Source organism: Cetorhinus maximus, chromosome 1 (genome assembly GCF_964194155.1).
Source record: "Cetorhinus maximus chromosome 1, sCetMax3.hap1.1, whole genome shotgun sequence".
NCBI classification, from domain to species: Eukaryota; Metazoa; Chordata; class Chondrichthyes; order Lamniformes; family Cetorhinidae; genus Cetorhinus; species Cetorhinus maximus.
Genome location: NC_135879.1, coordinates 14,207,522 through 14,232,104, shown reverse-complemented (window position 1 = coordinate 14,232,104; position 24,583 = coordinate 14,207,522). Strand labels below are relative to the sequence as shown.

The window sequence follows — 24,583 nt, the reverse complement described above, 5'->3', positions numbered from 1 at the left end:
GATGGCCGAACACCCACGCCCACACTGGCAGTTCACCTCTGTACCCGGCATATAAATCAATCGACCCACCGCCCCCCCCCCCCGCCCCCGTTTTTGGAGGGATTGTTTGAGGCTTCCAAGTTCAGTTATGCATTAACAGCCATAGTATGAAGAGAGACTTGAAACATAGGGGCTTATTTATTAGAACAATGTAGATTACATAGCAATATGAACAAAGTGCCTAAAATTAAGAAAGAATGGAATAAGGTTGATGGAAACACTGGGTGGTATTTCATGGACTCTGTAAGAGTGGGAAATGTGGCGGGTGGGGTGGGGGTTGGAGGGTTAAATTAGGTGGGAGCCGAAATCTCAGTTTCCAGCTGGCCGGTTGAGATGTAGAGACTAAGTCAGCGTTGGGTCAGGTCTCACACCATCCAGTGGCAGATTCCTATTTTCAATATATTTGCATTCCATAGATACTCATAATCTTAACCTTGAAGATATGACTTAATGTGAAAAAGTTTGAAGCCAGTGGCTCACGGGAAACTTGTGCCTCTTGTTTCCCGGTCACCAGCCGAGTTTGCTTATTTGGATCTGAGGTGAGCAGGTTGTTTTTGTGGAAATCTGTGGCACAGGAGAGGGTGCAGGAGATCGCCAGCTTTGATGGAGGGTCAGAAAGGGCAAGGGAGAATGGGGGGGTTGGGCCAAAGGTTTTCAAGGAAGGGGATTGGGTGGGGTAGGGGCATGGAAGTGCGCAGAGGGAAGGGTCTGGTGCCTTGGATGTAATCAGGACGGGTGAGCAAGGAGGAAATGCAGACTGAACAGGCTAAAGGGCGGGTTCTGTGCTGTCCAATGCCAGGCCCTGGGTGTTGAAGGGGAAGGCCCACAGTTACAGGGGGGAGGCCCAGTTGGAGGTAGGGATAATGGGAGGCCTCAGAGGGTGAGTTAGGGAAATGTAACAATAGGTTCAAGGGGGGAGATATGGATGTCCAATATCACTGCCAGAGGATCAAAGCTGAGGATGGGAGGTTTGGTTATGACATGGGGAAGCACAGAGCGATGTTCAGAGGGTCAAGGATGATGGGTTCAAACTTGAAGATATCAGAGGGAGGGTGGACAGTGACATGTTCCAGGTATGTTCTTGTTCTGTCGCTGGCTATTGCTCCAACTGACAATTAAACGGGCAGGAGTCCAAGTGGGAGGAGGCTACTGTGAGGGTGAGAGGAATTTTGATTGTGGCCCATGGGAGGATTTGATTATCTCATTGCTCAGCAGCTATAATGATGAAAGCCACGAACACAGAGGTGGCCGTGGCCCAGGCCTGTTATCAGTGTGGGACTTCAGCAGAGGCCTGGTCCCCAGCAGCCCTTCGAATGTGAGGGGAATCGGCTGTCACAGTGTCCTCAACTGTTGGGATGTGTGTGCTCACCAGACTGTGCTCCTGAATCTAAACGCAAATCCTCCGTGATGCGTGTAGGAGTAACAGCACGGTTGGAGGTTTGTAGAAGATGATGATGCATCCTCTGAGTCAGTGTTTTTTTTTATTTATTCATGGGATGTGGGTGTCACTGGCTGGGCCAGCATTTATTGCCTATCGCTAGTTGCCCTTGAGAAGGTGGTGGTGAGCTGCCTCCTTGAACCGCTGCAGTCCATGTGGTGTAGGTACACCCACAGTGCTGTTAGAGAGGGAGTTCCAGGATTTGGTGTCATCGTCCCGAGTGGTGGAGGCTTCGGGCTCCTGCCATGGATCTGGCCTGTGTTCAGGATTGTGCGGACCTGCAGTGGAAAGCAAACAGAACCACCTTAAAGAGCAGAGTCTATGAGGGCTTCACATTTCCTCGCGTGTCTCCTGTGTGCCCCTATGCCAGCACCAGCTTGGATGCGTTCTCACCCTTATGCCAGGCCATTCCAGCCTTGCCATCTGCGATCGCTTGGCCACCCTCCTCACCTGCGATCGGCAGTGCCTCCCCTCTGAAGGGGTGAGCAACTTCAGGTCAGGCACTCTGGTCTCCTGCAGGACCACATGCAGATTTAGTGGCATGTCAAGTGACACCTAACCCTCTTGTCTGCACCCATTCCCATCTCACATACTGGCCCGTCAGTGGTACGTTAGATACACGCGCTCACAAAAGCCACAAGCTTTGGCCCCAAGTGCCATGAGGTGCTGGGGCTGATCACGCATTCACCCGCCTGGCCTAGCTGCCCACTCGCAAAGATACATTACTTGATGACCGCACAAGAGACCTTTTGGTAATATGCGATCGTGCCACTTAATCCTGGTGGATCAAAGCAGCAGCACTGACTGTTTTCTTACACCGGACCCAGGATCTTAGGAGGAGCCCACAAGGCTGCCTTGCTCAGACAGGAGCATCTTCTGTTACCATCTGTGGGAAAGAGCACCACCCGCCAATCCCTGACAGACTGGAGGAGAATCTACAAGGAGACGTCGCTAACCTGTGGGGCAGTCCCCTGACTAGACTCAGATATATGTGCAGCTGAAGGAGCTCAGATGTGATGGGCTGGGGATGGGGGTTAAGGCCACAAAAGAATGAGGAGTGGAGGAGTGATATAGGGAGATGTTTGAGGGGGGGGGGCGCATGAGGGTGATGAGGGATTGAAACAAGAAATTGAACAAAGTGCTAATTGAGTGGAGGTGGACAGGAAAGTTGTGGCTGTGATGCAGAGAGCCTTGCTGTGCATCCAGGAGGCCTTTTTATAGCCTGGATCCACCAATGAATACCCACCCCACTGCCTAATCTCACGTTTCTCCCGTGCCCGCCCCTGGCCTTTTAGATTTTAATTGCTATTAGAACATAAGAAATTGCATGTGTGCCAGCTCCTGACCTCCGAGGGGAAATGGTGCCCACTCCTGACTCATCTGGCAGGACCCAGCTTCTTCTCATTCAATCCACCCATTGTTTCCAGTAGTTGAGAAGTCAGGAATGACAATCCATAATGCAAGGTAAAATGTAAGGCACGAAGAAGAAATTGTACACAGGTGGTTATAAGGCTGCTCAGGTTAGTGGCTGAGACAGAAATTATGTCACCATTGAAGATTAGATTGGATAGGTAGGTGAAGGAAAAGGGAATAAGAGGTATGGGAAAAGGTGAATGTGACTAGAACTATTGGCTTGTGTAGAGGATAAATGGTAACCTGGACTGGTTTGGCCGAATGGCCTGTTTTGCAACTTTTATCAAGTTCTCTGGGTTAAACCTAACAAATGCCTATATTCACTGTTCTTGGTAGGGGTGAGCAAAGACAAGTAAATCTTCGTATCGCATTGTTTTGGTAATAATTTCTTTGCAAATACTCTTTTTGCTCAATCCCCCCTCCGCAGGGTATTTTTTTCCCTTTCCTGGAGGCGTTGACTCATGGGTATATTCCAGCAACCCCCCCGGTGCCTCACCCAAGAGGCTGTTATTCATGTGGGCACTCAGATATTAGTGGGCTGTTTGACCATGGAGGCCATCACAGCTGAGTCTCACATTTCCCTCTCGTCCAAGTGTTGCATTTTCACTGGAAATAACTTGCGATAAGAATGCTGGTTGACCTTTCCCTGACCCCTCGGCCTCTCATTTCCAGTCACAGGAATATCAAGGGCAACAGTTGCAACACCAGCTAAGGCCCACCAAATGCAACGTAGGCTGGGGACCCAATTGGACCTTGCAGGTTCCTTTAGCTCTGCGTCATTATATTAGGATATGTTACTGCTGACAAGCGAGCAGGAACCTACTGTCAAATAATGTACCTAATAGTTTAACCTGCCCATCATGGTAGATGTTCTTATTTACTCGCTATGTAAACTGTATCTATTGCAACACCATGCGTGATCCAAAGGAATGCAATTAACCAGGAGTGAAATTCACAGTACTTTAAGACCATTGTGTTTTAAATAGCTGGGCGGAGTGTGACCTGGTTAAATAACTTCACTGGTTGCACCCTCAGGGCTTGACCCCTTGTTGACTCTACCATTTCCCAGACAGGGTCCCCAAAATTGACACGTGCTAATTGACACTCGGTGACTTCCCAAAATTTCATCTGTTTCCTCCAAAGGATGAATATAAGCCGGAGAAAAATCTGTCTGAAGAGGATTTAAAAAACGCAGTCAGCATACATCACGCACTGGCAATAAAAGCTACCGAATATGAGAAGAGACCCAATGTCCTAAAGCTGAAAACTGCCGACTGGAGAGTCTTTCTTTTTCAAGCACAGTACGTATTCTTTGCGAATTATTGTGGGGGGGAGTGGGGAGAGAGAGCGAAGTGGGGGACAGTGATATTAGCAAGTGATCAGTATATTGAGGATAGTTTTGAATTGCTGTAACAGCCCAGATTCTGGGCTGAATGGCCTCTTGAGCCATGACATTCTACAACTCTGGACAATGATCAGGAATTGGAACTTGGGCTGATATTTTTCCCTCTACTCCTTAGCCTAGATCTGACGAGGACGATCGTGTAGTGAAATTATCATTTGTAACCACTGCCAGATGTCCAACCTTACAGACCAGTAATTAACCCCAAAGTTCCTTTATTGTCAATGACTTGTAATCACTCCCAAATATCCCATCATTTGTTACACCAAGAAAGAAACTCTTTCGAGTTATCAACAGTCACAGATTGCAACTCTTTCGAGTACAATCACAGTTCTTGGTTTCCGGGAGTGGGACATGAACCCACAACCCTCTGATTCAAAGGCGAGGGTGCTATGAACTGAGCCAAATAATTAACCAGAAAGCATCGAAGGGAGGGGCAGAGAGAGAAGCTGGCAGAAAACTTATAAAAGACACTACCACGTTGTTTGGTGGTCAAGTCATATTCCGCCATCGTGCATTCTCACCGTAGCCATTTTATTTTGCATTAACTATCTCTGTGTTCATTCATTTTCAGAAGCCCTGAAGAAATGGAATCCTGGATAAGTAAAATGAACCTAGTAGCGGCCATGTTTTCCGCCCCCCCATTTCCAGCCGCGATTGGCTCACAGAAGAGGTTTAGCCGCCCGCTTTTGCCAGCTACCACCACCAAGATGACGCAGGTAAGCGTTCGAAGGTTCCACCGGTCATTGTAAAACCGCCTTCGATTTCTGCCCCATCCTCCTACGCAGAGATCCACTATCAATAAACCATATTGATAGGATGAAAGTTCACTTCCTTCAAAGTCTTCACAAGTATCTAACTGAACCCAGCCACAGCTTCCTTTGCCACATTAGGAAGCAAAGGTGTAAAGGGTCTGCCTTCAACATTGTGTTTGCCAGCAAAAGTGATTTGAAGAGCAAAGTCATGGCTGAGATGTCCGAGGACTGAACTGAGGAGAAATTTCTTCACTCAGAGGATTGTGGACCTTGGGATTCTGTGCCCCAGACGGTTGTGAATACTCCATTGTTGAATATATTTAATCCCGAGATAGGGAGAATTTTTGGGGGAATCAATGGATATGGGGAACGCACAGGAAGGTGCAGTTGCATCAGAAGGTCAGCTCGAAGGTATAAATGACGGGGCAGGCTCGATGGGCCCACGTGGTCTACTCCTCCTGTTTCTTATGTTCTTGTGCCGGTGATTACATCTCCATATATGAAAACACACATGAACGTTGATGTATTAAAAAACAGTAATAAAAAACATCACATTACCTTTAACTGACCTCCTTACCCTTGAGGCACTTGAGCCAATTGTAACTATCTTCACCCCTTGGCATCCTCCACCTCTATGATGTGAGATCATCAGAGAGAATGAACCAAATCTGGGGTCTTTATGATGTTCAGTTGAGTATAATGTCTCGCAGTTTACTTGCCCACTGAGACTATTTAGGAACTTCCATTCTGATGCCCAGTATACAGCAGTGTGGACTGCGATGATATGCCCTCACTCAGTTATGAAGATGGATTGGAGAAGTTAGGACTGTTTTCCTTGGAGAAGAAAAGGCTAAGAGGAGATCTAATAGAGGTAATCAAAATCATGAGGGACCTGGGCAGAGTAGATAGGGAAACTTTCCACTCGTGAAAGGATCGAGAAAGAGAGGGCACAGGTTTAAAGCAATTGGCAAAAGCGATATGAGGAAAAGCTTTTTCATACAGTGAGTGATTAGAGTCTGGAACGCACTGCCTGAGAGAGTGGTGGAGGCAGGTTCAATCATGACATTCAAAAGGGAATTAGACTGTTACTTGAAAAGGAAGAATGTGCAGGGTCTGGGGGAGAAGGCAGGAGAATGGCACTAAGTAAATTGCTCATTCAGAGATCCAGTGCAGACTCGATGGGCTGAACGATCTCTTTCTGTGCTGTAACACTTCTGTGATTCTGTCCTTTGGATCATCGGTAACATTTATATGATTGGGTATTGGCTTAGGGTTAGAGAGTATTTGAAGAATGGGAGGACTATCCAGATTCTCCTGCAATCTTCTTCCTATCACATTTCCTGCTATTTACAAATATCGCAACTGATTTAGTGACAGAACTGTGTCTTCAAAGGGTCATTTTAATTTAATTCATCCAGGGGGGATCTGACAGGATCTGAATTTCCATGCCCAGTGGCTCTAGTGGGATTTAAAAGTCATGTCTCCAAGTCTTCAGTCCAAGCCTTTGGTCTGCCATAATAAAAACAGAAAATGCTGGAAATACTCTGTGAAGAGAGAGAAACTGAATAAACATTTCAGATCGGTGACTTTTTCACCAGAACTGGGTTTCCCTCCTCTGCTTTACTGGTCCCATAACACAGTCACTACGCTATGTAATGCAATGAATGACAATAGATTTTAAGCTTTAACGGTTCCGTTTCATTTCCTGGTCTTCCTGTACTAACCCTCCTTTCAGAGAAACAGATGGCGTGTTGCTGGAATCAATGGTATACACTGGAACTCAATCCAAGCCCCGTATTCTCCATCACTACTACTTCCATTCCCATTAGTGACAATAATGCTGGCATGTTGAGCTATCCTGCTATATTAAACATTGATGCCAGTTGGGTTGCTGTCTGTCCCCGACCTTCCTCCATGCCTTCAACATACGGCATTGCCATGGAAACATGCCCTGACGTAGCAGTGTGGGAATTTTTCCAGCATTGCATTACAAATTGCATTCACTGCCGTGATGCCACCAGCTGCACCTAAAAGGTAATGGGGCTGATCTAATAATAAAACCTCCGTCTCTGCAGTAAAATCTTGGCCCAGCCTTCCCGTGTGCTATTTTTATACTGACATTTATTAATTAGCGCCCTATCCTAGCTCACTGCAGGGCCTGCTTTCAAGTTCGCTGGTGACGTGCAGTGAGGATAATGAGCACTTCTATTTTACATGATGGAAGCACAAAATGATGTGGGGTGGGGCAGGGAGGGGTGGCTGAGGTGGGGGTGGCCGGGGGGAGGATCAGGGTGACGGTGACTGAGGTCCCCGAGTAGAAAAATAGATGACTGCACTGAAAAGCACACTCACTGTCGGGTTTCCAGAATGTGGTGCACAGGGAGTGGAACCGGAAGCGAGAAGTGACCATAAGTGTGCATCCCTTGGCCCAAGCTGCCCGGGGACTTTGCCAAACTTCAAATGGGTGCCTGGTTAACCGCCTCCGCTGGAACTGTAACAGTGCTTCCTCGAGATTCCACTAAATTGGAAAACCTCCTGCAAAAGATGCTGAAATCCAAAAACAGAACCCCAGGGAAGATAAGGAGCCACTCCTTGAGACATCAGCGTGCCATTGAAATGAACCAATTCTTTCTGCTGAAGCTTGCAGTATAGAAGGAGGCCACTTGCTCTTTTAAAGAGCGATCTAGTTAGTCTCGATGGCCCTGCTGTTCACCTACGCAAATTGATTTTAAACTTCATTATGCACATGGCACCACCCTTCCACTGAAAAAAGAAAATCGCTTTCCTACGGTTAATGAATTGAATGTGACCATGTAAGCCTTAACCATTAAGAAAATCCTGTTGCTTCAAATTTTGCATCACTTACACCCTTGGAGAAGTCTGCATTGACGCTGGAGACACCTCAAAATGTGCGCTTCTGTATCGCCTTTACCACTAATTAAAGGGACTCTGCCAATGATGTATCGACCCTCTCACTGCTTAACTTTGTCAAACGCCACTGTGATTTTTTTTTAAAATATAAAAGCAAAATACTGCGGATGCTGGAAACCTGAAGTAACCTGTGATGTAATACGGCCATTCGGAAAGAAAACTGCTGTAGCTACAAACTTCATATGTGTTTTTATTTCAGTTTGTTTTAATGATGTGTGTTAAACTACTCTTGTTTCAGGAGGATCAGCTGAAATCACACGAGGCCAAGCTGAAACAGATTTCCACCGAGCTCACTGAACACTGCTCCTACCCACCTGACAAGAAAGTCAAAGCTAAGGAGATTGATGAATACAGACTGAAGGAGCACTACCTGGAGTTTGAGGTAGGGGGTGGAGGAAAGCTTTGTGCACTCGCCTCTTCCACTATGGCTGCACACGATTTAGTTTAAAAACAGCAGAGGTAGCAGATTAGCAAAGGAGCACCTTTAGGTGTGTGGCAGTTCACTGCAGTGTAGGCTGTATTTATCACAAAATCACAGAACGTTTACTCTTACCTTGGCCATTGCACTGCCACTAGAAATGCTCAGCAATGTAGCTTAATGATTTTCATCGTTTCACCGTCAGTGGCCATGCCTTCAGCTGTCTCAGCCCTAAGCTCTGGAATTCCCTCCCCAACCCTCTTCACCTCCCTGCCAATCTGCTCCTTAATGCCCACTCCTTAAAAGCCGTCCCTTGGACCAAGCTTTTGGCCACCTGTCGTCAGAGCAACTTGTGCAGCTGAATGTCAAATTTTGTTTGCTACTTCGGTGCCTTGGGACATTGTTACTGAGTTGGAGGAGCTTTGTAAATGCAAGTTGTTGTTCAAATGAAGCTTTGGAAGTTTTTCTCAAGCAGCTAGTTTGTCTGCATTTTGTAAACATTGACTTGTTCTCAGTAATATGAGCGACCCTCTCTGCCACAGTTCCCATTGTTAGATAATTGTGTGAGAACAGGCACCATTTATTCTGGCAGCTTGCTAACCTTGGTATTTTGAGCAGTGCGTGATTTTGAATGGATAAGATGTTCAAGAATCTGGGGGTTTTTTTAATCTTTGAAGAGGATGGCCAATTTGGCCAGGCCCCATCCTATTGGCGCCTTGTTCAGCTACTTTCCATGTAGGTACCTCCCACCAGTCCCTAAGAAAAGTGAATTAAATAAACTGTGTACATCTTGAATCTGGGAGGGTGATAATGCCATTGATAGCAGCGCAGAGTCAGCTTCTTTATTCCCCTCCAAATTTCTTCACTCTTCTCACGAAGGTCCTGAGTCATGATAAAACAATCCTTTGATGATAATGTTTAAAAATCTTATGGCATCACAGGCTTCCTAACAACTCTATTCCCACTCGAAACTTATGCATCCACATGGACAATGAAAACTGCCTGTGTAAACTTGTCACACTGTTATTGCATTCTTGCCCAGAGGTGGCACTGTAGTACAACTGGAGGGAGGGTGCAATTACAGTGCGACAAGTTTATGTGGGTAGTGTCCATTTGAAATGTAAGAACTTTGAATGAAAGTATGAAAATAAAGATGGAACGGGTACGACTTTAAAAGAGGAACTTAATTCCATCGGCGCACCTTGATCCAATTATCCCCGTTCTAACCCTGTATCACCTGAACACTATACTTCCAGTGAGCAGCTGATAGGGAATTGTAAATAATATCAATGCCAGGGAAGTGGTATTTCCTCAATGGAGCTCATTGTTCGAATCGCTGAACTCTCTGCACTACAGTACCTTGTCTCTACTTGATTATCCGTGATCTTTCTGCCCCTACAGTGCAAAGTTGTTCCAAACAGGCAACAATCTTGTAGTTTTGTTTTTTCCAACTATGTACTTTAAATGTACATTTCACTCAAGTAAAGCCTGCCCCCTTCTCCTGACACCTTGGCCTATTTTGAAGCAATACTCAGTGTTAACCCCATCCAGAAACTCAGGCCTGAGCTACAATCCAATCGGGGTGCTATGTTGCAATAGGACCCTGATTAACCTAAACTTGTGACGCTCCTGCCCACTTCTGGTAGGCATCTCAGCCACTGAACTGTGGCAAGCAGTTAAAATTATGACCAGCAGGCTTCCAGGGCGATTGAGGTGCTAAGGTTGTGGGATACGTTTTCCCACCTTTATTTCTGACGGAGCTTTGCAAACTGTTGGGAGTGAATGAAGCTCGATGTATTTGACTAGAGTGACACTCACTGGGAATCAGCAAGGTCTGTCTGCTTCACTGAGTCCTGGCAGATTTCAGTAAATGTAAAGTCATTTGTGATGCAGGAGCAAAAAAACATTTTTTTTCACCTCTAAACTACCAAAAATTACCTGTGAAGCAGACAATTTATTCATGACTGAGCAAAGCAGTAAACATAAGCTCAGTGCTTCCGTACTGTGAGCCTCTCTTCAAATTCCTGATACTACACCACAAGGTGTTTAGAGCAAACAATTTGACAAAAGGTTCATCAGGAGCTGCAATCTGCTCTCTTTAGCTTGATGACTGTACACTTCTTTGAAGATTAGAGGCCCCGTAGCAGAAGTTGAAATAAAAACTGAGCTTCATTTTGCCCCCTGCTCATCTAACTGAAAGTTAGCTTCAAAATGGGATGCTGATTTGAGTAGTAGCGCTTTTTTTCCAGTGCCTCTTCGATCAGACTGTCAGGTGCCGAGAGAGATGTTTAACACCTTTGCAAATACAAACCTCAAAAAATTGAGCTCGGAGCATCATTGCATCTAGATAATGAGAAATTCATTTCAGGATTCGACATGTAGTTGAATTAATCTGATGCCTTTTCCAGAGAATTGCGCCTGTGAAAGGACAGACATTTATTCCCAATTCTGGCAATCGTCCATTCAAGTCAGGCACGAGGGCCAGAAATCTATAAAAGACCTAGCGTTAGCCATTTATTTGCTCTTCTTCGTGATATTGCTTTTTGTTAAAACACCAGTTTACGTGACAGTTGAAAGCCCCATTTTGTTCAGTGCACCAGATTATAAGTTGTAAAAGGCCATTCGGGGTGACAGGAAGTAACCGTTCCGGTTCATTCTGAGGCACTCTTTGCCCAGGAACATTTGATTATGTAGGAAGGAGAAGGACATCACGGTCAAAATAATGGCTCTGAAAGTTCGTTGCAGTCAACATAATAGATCCGAAAGTTGGAAGCAGTACCACTCTTCCTCCTCCGCACTGAAATCAAAACAACTATTCATCTCCTGTTTCAGTTTTCTGTATCCACAGTCCCCCAAACTCTGCTCAACCACCTCTTGAACTTGAATCCATTGCCATCTAGTTACAGATTGTACGATGGTTCAGGTTCAGTTTACCCCTTGAGTTTCTTGTGTGCAACCCCTCTGGCGCAAATCTTGTCTCCACTGTGCTGTGGGCAACCACTCTTTCAATCGCCATCGCTGTCAACTGTAACTCACCCCCTCAGCATCTCATTAACCTGGCCGCTCTCCCCTATCTCTTTAAAATACCGCCACCCCCCACAACCATGCGTGTGCCTCCTCCTGATGTTCTTCCATAACTCCTGCCCCTTATCCTTACCATTCCCCTTGGATGATCCAATGTCCATTCATTATCCACCACCACATAAAGAGCATACATATTGAGTGCTTTATCATTGTATCTTGTTGTGGGAGAGTAGTTATGCTGATGCGGTCAGTGTGTTTTACTAAATTGTCAGACAGCGAGACTAAATGCACCTTGCTGCAGGATTCAGATTTTTTTTGCTGGCAGCCTCCTGTCTCGTGAGATGATGGTTTGTGCCGTGGTCCCCAATTCTGTCTTAAGCCTCGCCTGCTGTGGCTCAGGAGCCCCACTCTGGGCAAGGCAGTCCCTGCCACATTTGCTGCAGAGGGTGAGACAGACTGTGGGAAGGTGCACAATCTTGCTGGCCTCTGTTTTCTCTGGGTCCTCTTCTTAGCCAACTGAGCTTTTCATTGCTGCTCGCCTCTTCCAATACCTTTCCAAACAGTCAGCCTCCAGAGGTCACAGCCGTCAGCAACTGTCTCCCAGTTGTCAGTGTCAATGTCCACCATCTTCATTCCTCACTTGCATGTGTCCTTGTAGCAGAAGTATGGACGGCCAGGAGGTTGTGACTAAGTGGCCAGTTCACCATTCAGAAGGTCTTTGTGTATACGGCTGTTATCCATCTGGTGCACATGGTAGAGCCAGTGCAGATGTCATTGGCTTAGCAATGAGTGTATGCTGATGGAATTAGCACACTCCAGGGCCTCTGAGCTAGTGCCCTTGTCCTGCCAAGAGATGTCGCGGATGCATATGAAACAGCAAAGGTGGAAACTGTTCAGCCTTTTCTCCTGCCCAGCATATGTTGTCCAGGTCTCACCACTGTAGAGGAGCGCGCTAAGGACACAGGCTTGGTAGATTCACAGTTTGGTGTTCTCAGTCAGGTTGCTGCTGTTCCACACGCTTACTCAGCTTGGACATAACAGCTGCGGCTTTCGCAATGCATCAGCTGACTTGAGCATCCAGTGACAGATTGCTGGTGATTGTGGAGCATAGGTGTGTGAAGCTATCAACAACCTCCAGCGTCACATTGTCAATACAAAAAGATGGCAGTATGGCAACCTGATGCTGATGGTCAAACCAAACTCTTTACAGGTGTGAAGCGAGCCTGTCCATTTGTCCCTCAGTATGAAATGCTGGTGTGGCATCGTCAGCATAGAACAACTCTCTGATGAGGACTTGACATATCTTTGCTTGGATCTTAAGTGAGCAAGGTTGAAAAGCTTTCCGCCAGTTCTGGTATATAAGTAGACAAACTCCATAGATGACCAAAAAGACAGCAACAAAGAGAAGATTATGCCAAAGACTGTTGGTGCCAGAACACAATCCTGTTTGGCCCCACAGTGGATCTCAAAGGGTTCTGATGTTACCTTGTCATGTTGTTAGGGAAAGAGGAAATCACGTTGAGGAGCTTCAGCGAGCAGCCAATTTTCTTCAGCAGCTTAAATAGACCGCCTCTGCTCACGTGGTCAAATGCCTTGGTGAGACCGATGAAGGAAATATATTGTGGTGGTCTTTGCTCATGGAATTTCTCTTGCAGCTGCCGGGATCATGTCGGTTGTAGATCTTCCAGTTCTGAATCCACACTGGGATTCGGGGTAGATGCGTTCAGCCAGGACCTGCTGTCTGACACGGGTAACGCGGGAAAATAATTTTCTCATGATGCTCAGCAGGGAGGTTGCTCAATAGTTGTTGCAATTGCTGTGGTCACTCTTGTTCTTGCACAGGGTCACAATCTTTGCAGCGCACATATTCTGGGACACTGCCCCCTCCCTGCAGCAGAGACAGAGAAGTTGGTACAGATGGTGCAGGAGCGCCAGTTTCCTGTGCTTGATGAGTTCAGGCTGTAGAAGCATCAGTACCTGGAGCTTTGCCCGCAGCAAGTGAGACAATAGCTGTGCTAAGCTCCTGCACTGTGGGTTTGCTATCCAACTCTGTCGTGACAGACCGGCTTTCTATTATGTCTGGAGCTTCCTCAGTGACGGTATGTCCTCTGTAGAGTTTAACTCAAGGTAGTGTTCCACTCATCTCCAACTGTTTATTGCAATTGGTGATGACCTCATCACCCCCCCAGCCCCACCTCCCCCCTCACTTGCCTTTGTTTTGAATGGCACAGTTTTCATTGCTGATGGACCTGTTGCCTTTTTGATCCTTTCATATGAGCCCCTAGCACTTGCCTGAGTCGAAGGACATCTGGATATTCTGGCAAAGTTGGAACCTCTGGCACACTGTCTAGCAGCTCGTTGGGCTTCACTTCGAATGGCTCTTAGTGTATTCGGAATCTCCTTGCTTGGATCTCTCCTGTAATTAATGAGAGCAGACCACTTGGCTTCAATGACAGGTTCCATCCAGTGATGTTAGCCTTGAACCAGTCAGCATTTTTCCACCCTTGCTTCCCCTATGTTGAGAGTGTGGTATTGTAGATAGTGTCTTGAAGTATGTTTCATTTCACTTCTGCACTCTGTGGGAATGCACCTGTTTAAGTGAGTGGAGGAACTGTTGGTTTTTATTTGGGTGACCAGTATGGCTGACGTTGATTTGATGACAGCATTACTGTCTTGAATGAAAAAGTTTCAAGGCTTGCATCCTCACCCTAAGTGCACCCCAGGGAGGGATCTGTCTCACAGTCAGCGCTGTGGTAGCTGTGTGTGTTGAGAATGCTGTTCAGAGAGTCACATCTGATGATGATCAGATCCAGCTGGTGCCAATGCCCTGATCTTGGATGTCTCCAGGACACCTTGTGGCCTGGTTTGTTCTGAATGAAGGTGTTAGCTACACAAAGCTCATGGTAGCAGCAAAGCTCAAGTAGTCTCTGACTGTTCTCATTTATCTTTCCCTGGCTGTTTCATGTTCCATGCACCCACTCTTGCATTGAAATTCCCTGGTAAGTAAAGATGTCCTGACTTAGGGATTCTGCTGATAGCAGTGTCAAGTTCCTCATAGAACAGGTCTTTTGACTCTGTAGTGGAGCACAGTGTTAGAGCATAGGTAGTCATGAGGGCAACGGCCTCTGTTTGAGTTGAGAGGCAGATGGAGAGAACACATTCTGAACCATTTTTAGGAAGGCTCTATCATCGAGAGTAGCGAGTTTCTTACAGCAAAGCCTACACCTTGCTCAGGTGTTTCATCTGAACTCTTCACCTGCCAGATGAATGTGTAGTGGCTTTCTTTCAGTGACCCACTCTTGGCGAACATGGTCTCCTTTAAGGAAGCTACGTCGCTGTTCAGCCTATCCAAGTTCCATGTCGCTCCCGGCTGTCATGTATGTTTTATTGACCAGCTGCAAGTCGTCTGTCAATCCCGTGCATATGGTCCTGACTTTCCAGCTTGCCAGTTGAAGAGTTGGCACCTTCTTCCTTTTGTTCATTTTGTTTGTTTATCAGGTGCGATGGATTCCCTCCACGTGTTGAGCAGAGACCCTGAACTCCAAGCATCCACCGAAGCAGATGGACCGTGTCAGGCCAGCACCTTACTGGTCAGGGGCGGCCCAACTTGAAGCGGGCTGTGGCAGAACAGTGGGACACGATGGTCCCTCCCACCATCAGAGACCATAGCACCAGTTCGCTACGCCAATTGAGTTGGCCTTATCACTTGTAACTGCTCCTCCTGTATTGTGTTAACTCTCTGCAGCAAAATTAGAGTGTCCTGTCCAGGCCGCAAGCCTGGGCAAAATTTCTGGAGACCCTGGGCTGCCCAAGTGTTGGTGTCCCCCTCTCAACCTCCCTGATTGAGTCTAAAGGAATGCAAAACCACTATGTTTGGCACCGGTTTGGTCGCAGGATTTGCCGAAAAGTGACGTTTTTAGACATCAGTTTGCCTTTGGATTCCACTCTAGATTTTCAGTGAGGGGTTACTCCCTTAGCCTTTATCTCTCCTGAGGTATCCACAAGGCAGTGGAGCTATTCACCCATAGCTGGGAGTTTGGATCAAGTACCAGGGCATGTTCACATGTCGGTGGGCATGCACAGTGCTTGTCTGCGGACCAAACCTCCCCCAAGTTCCTCTAAAGCTTTAGCCTGGAACTGCAAAGGACCCCGTTTCCGTGTGTCGTGAGAGGAAGTACAGCTGAGGACTCACCGATGGAGGAGCTGTGTACTGACAAGGAGAGGCACACACATTTGGCTCTCTTTTTCACATTGCTGCTAGTCAGAGGTGTAGGCTAAAAACTAGAAGCAAACTAGCACACAGAGCTGAAAGCATGCTTACTCTCTTCAGCTACACACAAGACGCAGCTCATCGACCTGTTATAAACAGAAGGGGCTTAAGAGAAACCAATTGAAACAGCATGTGCCATACCCAAGAGGCAACAACTCCTGTGCAGCAAGATGGAACTGCAGACAACTTGCTGACAAGCCACACACTTTTTATTATGCCTTGAAGGCTATTTATTTTTTGCTGGTTCTTTATTTTTTTGCCTCTCTCTTGACCCTCGACACATGTTGTTTGGCTGTTCACTCCTGCCCACTGGGCTCCTATACAGATGCATTTCAGACACCTACCCTACATGTAGAACAAAGAGACATCACAGGCCGAGCATAGTGCCAAACTACCAACTGTGTTCCCTGCATGCAGCCTATGATGTGACACAACTTTCAAAACAGACAAGAAGCAACTCGTTTATTTTAAAAGCAAAGGGCACAATACAAATCAGGTGCACGTGTGGAAGTTCTCCCTTACTCAAAATGTGGAACTCGCAATACAGCTGATACATCACAAGCGCCTAGATTTGCAAGAATTATATCAAAATTGAGAGACCATATCTATCAGGAAAAATTGGAAAGGTGGGGTTGCTTTTCTCTGGAAAAGAGAAGGCTGAGATATCTGCGCTCGTCCAATTCTAGCCTCTTGAGCATCTCTTTTGTTAATCACTGCACCATTGGGGGGGTGATGCCTTTAACTGCTGAGGCCCTAAGCTCCGGAATTCTCTCCCTGAACCGTTTCATCTCTCTACCTCCCTTTTCTCCCTTAAGACGCTCCTTAAAATCCACCTCTTTGACCAGGAATGAAACCAGACGGACCACCCAGCATCGACCTAGGCACCGGAAATAACAACGGCAAACTCAGCCCTTTCAACCCTGCAAAGTCCTCCTCACTAACATCTGGGGGCTTGTGCCAGAACTGGGAGAGCTGTCTCACAGACTAGTCAAGCAACAGCCTGACATAGTCATCCTCACGGAATCATATCTTACAGATAGTGTCCCAGACACCACTATCTACGTGGGCATGTCCTGTCCCATCACCTTCTCAAGGGCAGCTAGGCATGGGCAATAAATGCTGGCACAGCCAGTGAAGACCACATCCTGTGAATGAGCTTTAAAAAAAACCTATCGGTCACCTGCACTCAAAACTCCTTATGTGGCTTAATGACAAATTTTCTTTGCTAATGCTCCTGTGAAGAGCCTTGGGGACATTTTACTATGTTAAAGATGTTGTATAATGTTAATGGATGAATTTTACGAGATCTCTAAGATTATGAAAGGGTTTGTTAGGGTAGGTCTAGAGATGATGGTTCTACTGGTGCGTGAGAACAAAGCTACAGACTATAAATGTAAGAGAGTCACTAATAAATCCCAAAAGGAATTTGGGTAAAGAGTGATTTGAATGTGGATGCACAGGGAGTGGCTAAGGTGAAGAGCATAGATGCATTTAACAAAAGATAAACATATGAGGGAGAAAGGAAAAGAAAGTTATGCTTGATAGAATTAGAGGAGGAAGTTTGGAAGGAGGCTCATGTAGAGCATAAACCCTGGCATAGATTAGTTGAATCAAATGCCCTGTTGGTGTGCTGTACTTTCCATATAATTTTACAGCAACCATACTAATATTCATCAATCAAGTTTTAAACTCCAAAATTGCCAAGCTTCATATACCTATTTTCCTGTGGCACTGAGGCAACGGTGAAAGGAGCTGATTGTATTGGGTGAACTTGATTAAACCATAAACCTAGGTCATCAAAAACTCTCACAATGTCCTAACTCACACAAATCTCTTTGACCCATCACCCCCGGCGCTCACTGACCTACACTGACGCGTGGTTAAGCAGCTTCTTGATTTTAAAATTCTCATCCTTCCATGGCCTCGCTCCCCACCCCGCCCCCCCGACCCCTGTAGTCTCCTCCCGTCCCACAGCCCGCCGAGATAGTCTCTTCTAATTAGGGCCTCTTGAGCATCCCCGATTTTAATTGTCGCCACGCGGAATCAGCAGGCCAGGTCCCAAGCTCTGGAATTTCCTCCCGAAACCATTCTGCCCTTTAACTTGCATTCCTCCTCTAAGACACTCCTCAAAGCTTGACCTAGCTTTTGGTCGAATGCCCTAATAGCTTCCTTATGTGACTTTGTGTCATATTTTGTTTAATAATGGCCCCGTGAAGCACCTTGAGAATTTTATCACATGAAAGGCGCTATATAAATTCAAGTTGTTGCTGTTGAGCATATTTTTCCTGAAACTTCAGTGGAAAAGAGGAGATTGATGCCTCTGAGGCAGTCAGCAAGACTGCCAAGAACTTAACTGTAGGTCTCACAGACTACGCAGAACTTTGTGATCATTTATGACTGACTCAGCATTCTACAAGATCTCTCATTTCAAATTAATCATGAATGCAGTGAAAAGTGCAATACTTTTTGCCATTTCCCTGCATAATTGAAGAATGAGTGGAATAGGACTATATAACCGTTCAGTAAATATTGTGAATGGTGCTATATAAATGCAAGCCCTTTGCTTTTCCTTCCTTTAAATAAGTGAATGACTCAGGCTATTTAAGACATACTAAGCATTGTAGCTTGGAAGGTGTCTTAAAGAAACATTGAAATATAATATCACTTTATTTGTTGTTCTCACAGCGCCAAGTGTTATTTGTAAAACGAAGTTGAGTTTTCATCTGCCCTTGTCTTGTGGGGGGTGAAGTTAAAATATCTTTTTCAATTTTTTTCACCTTATTACAAAGAAAGTGTTTGATTTATTTCCTCTCACTTTCTGACTTTCACCTTGATCTTGAGCGTTGATTTCCGATGAATACGCAAGGTGCGGACTTTATTGCAACTTCTGTCCACCTCATCGACCAGCAACCAGATGTGCCCTCCAGGGAACAAAGTGTACTGCAGTGTGCATTTGTTTGCATCAAAACCTAATGACTGTCCTGTCGGGACTCCCACAGGGTTTTTACTCCACCATTTAATCAGAGGCTGGAGTAAAACAGCAGCATTAGTAATTACTGGCATTCATTTAGCAGCTCCTTAATTCAGTGTAACGGTAATTAACTGACGAGCTTGATAAAGAAATTGATGCATGAGGCCCTTTGGTAACATTAAAAGTACTGGCGCTATTTGTATTCAGCGCAACTGAGGACAATGTATACAAGGTTTGTGGGTTTAAGGAGAAGGATGATGGCTGCATTAAGGCATTTATTTCCAGCGGTCTGTTAATTCCTGCCATATTCCTGTCACACTGAGTCTTGCTGATGAGAAAGGCTAAATATAATGGCAATGAGGGGAAACTCGGTTTGAAAATTTAAACTCCTTTGGGTACAAAACACTATTTTATTCATATGGTAATTAAATCATCTTATTTATTGAGATAATTATCCCCTGATAGCTCCCATTCTAAGAGTGTTTGTAAATGTCACTTATGCCATCCAGGCACTACCTGCAGTTCTTGGTGTAGTTACACTGACTTTCCAGTCTGATGCGCCACTTCCATTGCTCAGCCTGTTCCGCTGTGTTCAACAGCCTCTTGCTTTATCCCACCGCTAATGTTATTGTATCCGCTAGGATCGTGACTCCTATCGTTGTATTCATTTTTGTGCAAGTCATTTTTCTGCCCTGCTCTTTTGAAGCCAGTTGCATTGCTGGGATATGGTCGCGCAAGTCCCAGCTCTTCAGCTACCCCCTGCCATCAAGGCCAGGTAGGCATTCCTGGCTCATGAGCCCTGAGGGTAAGTGTTGGCAATTTATTGAGCCATGGCATGTATCGCAACAGAGCCTGATCCTGCCCTTACCTTATGTGCTCACACAAACATTTTCCGGTAGAATCCCTGACTGGTTCTTCCTTGTCTAACATATCGTTGGCCAAACCTTCGATGCATTCTGAAGCCAGGTGGTGAAGTGGGAAACCAAACACCCATTTTTTTAATACCAGATTTATTTACAGAATGCAACATTACATATGTTAGCCTCCTCCCTAAACAACGCTCGTTGCCCCAGAAGTCCTCCTTTACCCACTGTTAAATAAACCAGCGAGATAGTTGCTTGATAGTACAGAATTTGAGTTTTAAGAGCTTTAAGCTATCCAGCGGGATAATAGTACCTCGACCAGATCATTGCTTGCTATGTATTGCACATACTCACAAATGGTCCTAAGGCCGCCACTTTCGGCCCTGAACAGCACCCAGTCGACCTCATGTTACCCTGGAAGGGTAAAGTATCTCAAACATTTGGGCAACAGTTTAAGCTAGCCATTTCACACTGCTATGTTGCAGTGGCAACATGAGTGGTGTTTTTCATTAACAGGATGCTACCGCCAAGCCAAAAAGAGGTTCTGCCTACCACACAAATGAGTAATGTGGTATATGAAGCGCCAGTGCGATGCCAGATACATAGGCTGTACGTCCCAATGACTGGTGAATTGCATCAAACAGCACGTCCCTTCGGCTGTTCACAATAGGCAGAGTACTGAGCATAGTCAACTGTGCTTGCAAACTCAGAACATAATGTCTGACTTTAGATGTGAATCCCATGATTGGACAACACCTGCAGAACAATTCTGAGTGCGCTAAGAATTACACTAGCAATCAATTTAAAGTATCAGTTGGGCTTACAATATAGCTCTCTCTGACTTACTAGGAGCTACATTTATTCATATGCACTGACCTATCCCCTACAGGCAAAAGAAATGTGTCCTGACATTGCACCTTTTTTGAATAAAAGCAAAGGAGACAAAAGCTCCCTGGTGTTTTTGCCATGGCAATGTCTCAACCAATTAGAGCTGACTTGCCGACCAACCAACCAGCACCCCTTTTCTCATGCAGTATAAATTGTTGTTCTCTTTAAACCTGATGAGTGCAAGATGAAAAGCTTCGACAACATAACTATTTTTTTCAGCAATAAACCAGTAAGAGTTAAACAGATAAATAAATGACCAACCCCTTTGAAGGGGCTACTGAAAAGTTATTGTGACAAAAGCAAAAATTTTAACAGGAACTTATTAAATTCAAGTGCCATTTTGGGAAGTGATGATGCACTCCAGCCACCACACCCACCCACTCCCCCACCTACTCACATCCCGGCACCCACTGGTTGTGGAAGGTCTCAGGCGTACCACATGCTCCCTCTCCGGGGACAGTGGGTCACGGACATAACCACGCAAGTGTGGCAGGCAGCCGGGTCAAATTACCCCTTCAACTGCCCGCTGCCTGGATCTGTTTATGGAAGTTGCTCGTTATACCCTTTTGAACATCCATTAACTAATAAATAAAATTAACTCATTAACGACCCCTTAAAGGGGCACTGTAACTAAAACAAAAATATTAAAGGAAACTCGAATTAAAATGTCACTTTGGGGAGTAAATTCAAGTGCCATTTTGGGAAGTGATGATGCACTCCAGCCCCTGTGGCACCCACCGGCCACAGAAGGCCTCAAGGGTAACAGTGAACACCCTGTGCTCCCTCTCCAAGGACACCCAAGCGTTGACGTCGCCATGAAAGAGAGGCAGGCAGTCCGGCCAAATGACCCCCTCAACTGCCCGCTGCCTGGAGCTGTTTCGGGAAGTCCTTCTTTAAATGTGCTTAAGGTACTTAAGCAATGCCCAATCAGGACACCCCAAAGCACCTTCCACCCAATGAACTGCTCTTGAAGTGTAGCCACTGTTGTAAACACAGCAGCCAATTTGCACATTGCATGTTTCCTTTCTGACCCCTTTCGACAATCAAAACTAGCTCAGTAGATCACGCTGGTCCTAATAATTCTATACTTTTTGAACAAGGTGATCTCTGCTCCAGCCAGAAACAGGCCCAGCTCTCAAAATTTGAAGGAATTCAGTGAATAGGCATCCAATGCACAGGCTGTCAGCGTTCTTTGGGAAAGAACCACCTTCTGGCATCTAAACTAGATCTGGCCTTACGGAGCTTAAAATTAACCTGCACTCAAAGGGATAAAATGCCCATTTTCTATGTCTCAATAAAAATTAACAGTTGGCATATCCAGAGTCATAATGAATGTAAACTTTTAACATTTCTTATAACTGAGCATGTCTTCTGCAGTGAGTCAAGACATGTTGATGAGATCTATTAACGGGCACGTGTCTGCACTCTGAAAGTCTGGTACACAGATAAAGGGGAAGGAAAAGAGAATGGTGGTCAGTTTATGTCTGACTTATAAAGGGGAAATGAGGCCTAAAAGCATCTGTGTCCTCTGTGGAAGCTCAAATCTGTGTTTACAATTGGCCTTTAGCCACATGGATAATGCACCCTTCACTGTTGAAAGTGCAGTGTTCTGTTCTTGCACTGAGCTGTTAACAACATGCTGACTTCTGTTACAGAAAACCCGGTATGAGAATTATGTTAAACTCCTGAATGAAGGAGAGACAGATATGCTCATGGAGACCGATGGCAATGGGATGAAAAAGTCACACTCCAGCCCATCGCTGAACCAGGAGATGTATCCTGTAAATGCGAAAATCAAACGCAATGTCTCGGAAAGAAAAGACTACAGGCCTGATACAAGCAACAACAAGCAGAAGACTTAATTCCACAGCAGGAAATCATCTCCCAGCCCTCGGCCACCAAAACATAATCAAGTGACGCAATCTGTGACTTGTATATTTTTGTGTAAAATATTATTTAGATGTCAACTTTTGGTAACAGAAATTGTGAGAACATGACTGATATGGTAATCCTTCATTTGCAGACACTCCTGTAGCTTTTATATATTTTTTGGTTGTTGACGCAACTGTTTGTAGATTGACTTTTTTTTATATTGCCTTAAAGAGACAGACTCCTATTTGTTGGCCTGCTATTTTGAAAGCCATCGAAGGTCACTCAGTCGAAGGTTTACACAAGAGGTCCTATCAATGAGTGCCAAATGGATGTGTGTCATTTCACAAACTGAGAATTGTCATTGGCTGAATTTCTGTGTACGAAATAGGGAGCAAGATGGCTGCTAACCTTTGCAGTCTTTTTTTTCTTCATTTTTAATTCTTTAAATTATTTAAAACCAAACACTCTCAAAGGAAGTTGGAGTCTAGTGAAATGAATGTTTCTGTGGATATGTTTTTCTTAAAGAAACAATGCTTTGTACAGTACAGCTTACTGGAGGTTGACAAAATGAATATTCTTTCAAGAGCTATTGGGCGGAATGCCTGGTTGATTTTTCTTTATTGCTTATTATCAAATAGTTCTTTTAACTTTCTCATTGCCTTATCCCCTCCTCCCCTCCTTTAATCACCCTGTTAGATTATTTTGTGCAGTGCGTTTCAGTCTTTCCTTCAAACAGACACCTTTGTGAGTGACCTCCACTCTAAGGTGATTCGGTTGTGATGCATCTCCATCTCTTCCCCCCTCCCTCTTTCTCCAGCACGCCAATGACTTAGCAGTAGTGATAGTTCAACATTTCAGGCACCGCTTGCCAGTCACCCAATCTCCTTGCACACCCCACCCCAAGTCCATAGCTGCTACTGAGCCAGAAGGCTGTATTCTGTACAGTGTTGGAAGGAAAATATTTTAAAACACTTTGTTTCTAATTAATCATGTGGCTCCATTTTAAGCTTACTGTAAATGCCAGACAGCCCTGTTGCCTGTATATGATGTTTCCTTGACAAGAATATAACAAATATATAGAAGGTACCTTCTGAATTCTTTGATTGTATCTTTAAAGATTAGTATTTATAGTGCACTTTAAACAGAATACACAAAGCTTGACCACCTGTTTTTATTTTTTTTTTTAAGAATGTGTGTTTGTCTTCCATTTTTTGTATAATTCCAGGCACTTATGCTTGGGCAAGTTCTGTCATCTGTAAGACAGGTTAAAGAGACAGTATTGTAGGAGAATTACAGTGGATCCAATAGAAGTTTTGCTTGAAGTAGGAAATTGCATTTTGCCTCCAGAACCACTGCTGTTATTGAGTTTCTTTGGCAATGAGGCTGTAGTTTAACTCTCACCACACTAGTCAAGTAGGGGTCTTACACCCGAAGGAAGAGCACAAGACTGTGCCTGATTGCGGACTCAATTTACCACTTCAAGTGTGAAAATCTCATCTCTTTTCTATAAAGAAATCACATCACCCTTGCCCTGCAGAATGCCAGTCATACCTTCTGCATCTGTAGATAATGAAAGGCTGTAATAAAATTTATAGTGAAAAGTGGTATCTGCTTAGTAATGTATTTTCAGGTGCAACTAGGTGTCTCTTTTCAGTGCCACTTGGTATTTCTCTGTGCTATTATGATATTTATTGACTTTGTTGCATCTTCACTCACTTCTGTAGCCCAGTGGATCTATTTTTGTTGTCTGTATATAATAGATTTACTGTACAATAGCATGCAGAAAGCCTTCTTTCTGCTGCACAAGTCCCTTGTTTTGCATGCTGCCCTCTCACAGAGACAAGAGCTCACATCAATAAATTCAAATGGATGTTATAGTGATTCCTGAGTTTTGTTTCCAAAGTGGCTTGTTTAATTCTTTCATTTGGTGCAATGCACTGTTAAAAGGTTTGTAGAAATGTTATTGGTGAAGGAGGAGGAGGAGGTGCAAGTCCAAGTTCAGCACAAGCGGTTTTGGAAATGGTGCTGCCTGATGCCGCAATGGACATGAGGTTCTCTTCCAAATGTCAGTGACGTTAGGGACAGCTTAGGCCTCTAAAACTCAGTCTTGCTTGACATCGCAGTCAAAATGGAAAGGCACAATTGGGCTCAACAAGCTGTGATGCCCCACTGCTGGGTAGCTTTTAATTTTGTTCATATTTTTCCACAAGTTCTCTTTTGTTTCCCTATAACTGTGGCAACCAACACAGAAATGTACGATTGTTATATTACTGGACAGTCTTTGGACTAACAACACAGG

At 45.1% G+C, this 24,583-nt stretch overlaps 1 protein-coding gene across 10 annotated transcripts in view; it reads left to right on the top strand.

Moving 5' to 3' along the window:
* The window catches only part of psd3l (pleckstrin and Sec7 domain containing 3, like), a 300,802-nt gene extending 276,643 nt beyond the window's left edge, over nt 1-24,159 (top strand). For all 10 annotated transcript variants that reach the window (XM_078533932.1, XM_078533868.1, XM_078533723.1 and 7 more), the window contains 4 exons: nt 4,034-4,191; nt 4,867-5,011; nt 8,217-8,360; nt 22,068-24,159. In XM_078533932.1, the coding sequence (XP_078390058.1) occupies nt 4,034-4,191; nt 4,867-5,011; nt 8,217-8,360; nt 22,068-22,274 (654 nt within the window). In that variant the 3' untranslated portion in view covers nt 22,275-24,159. The remainder of the gene's footprint in view (nt 1-4,033; nt 4,192-4,866; nt 5,012-8,216; nt 8,361-22,067) is intronic.
* Nucleotides 24,160-24,583: the final 424 nt, after the last annotated feature.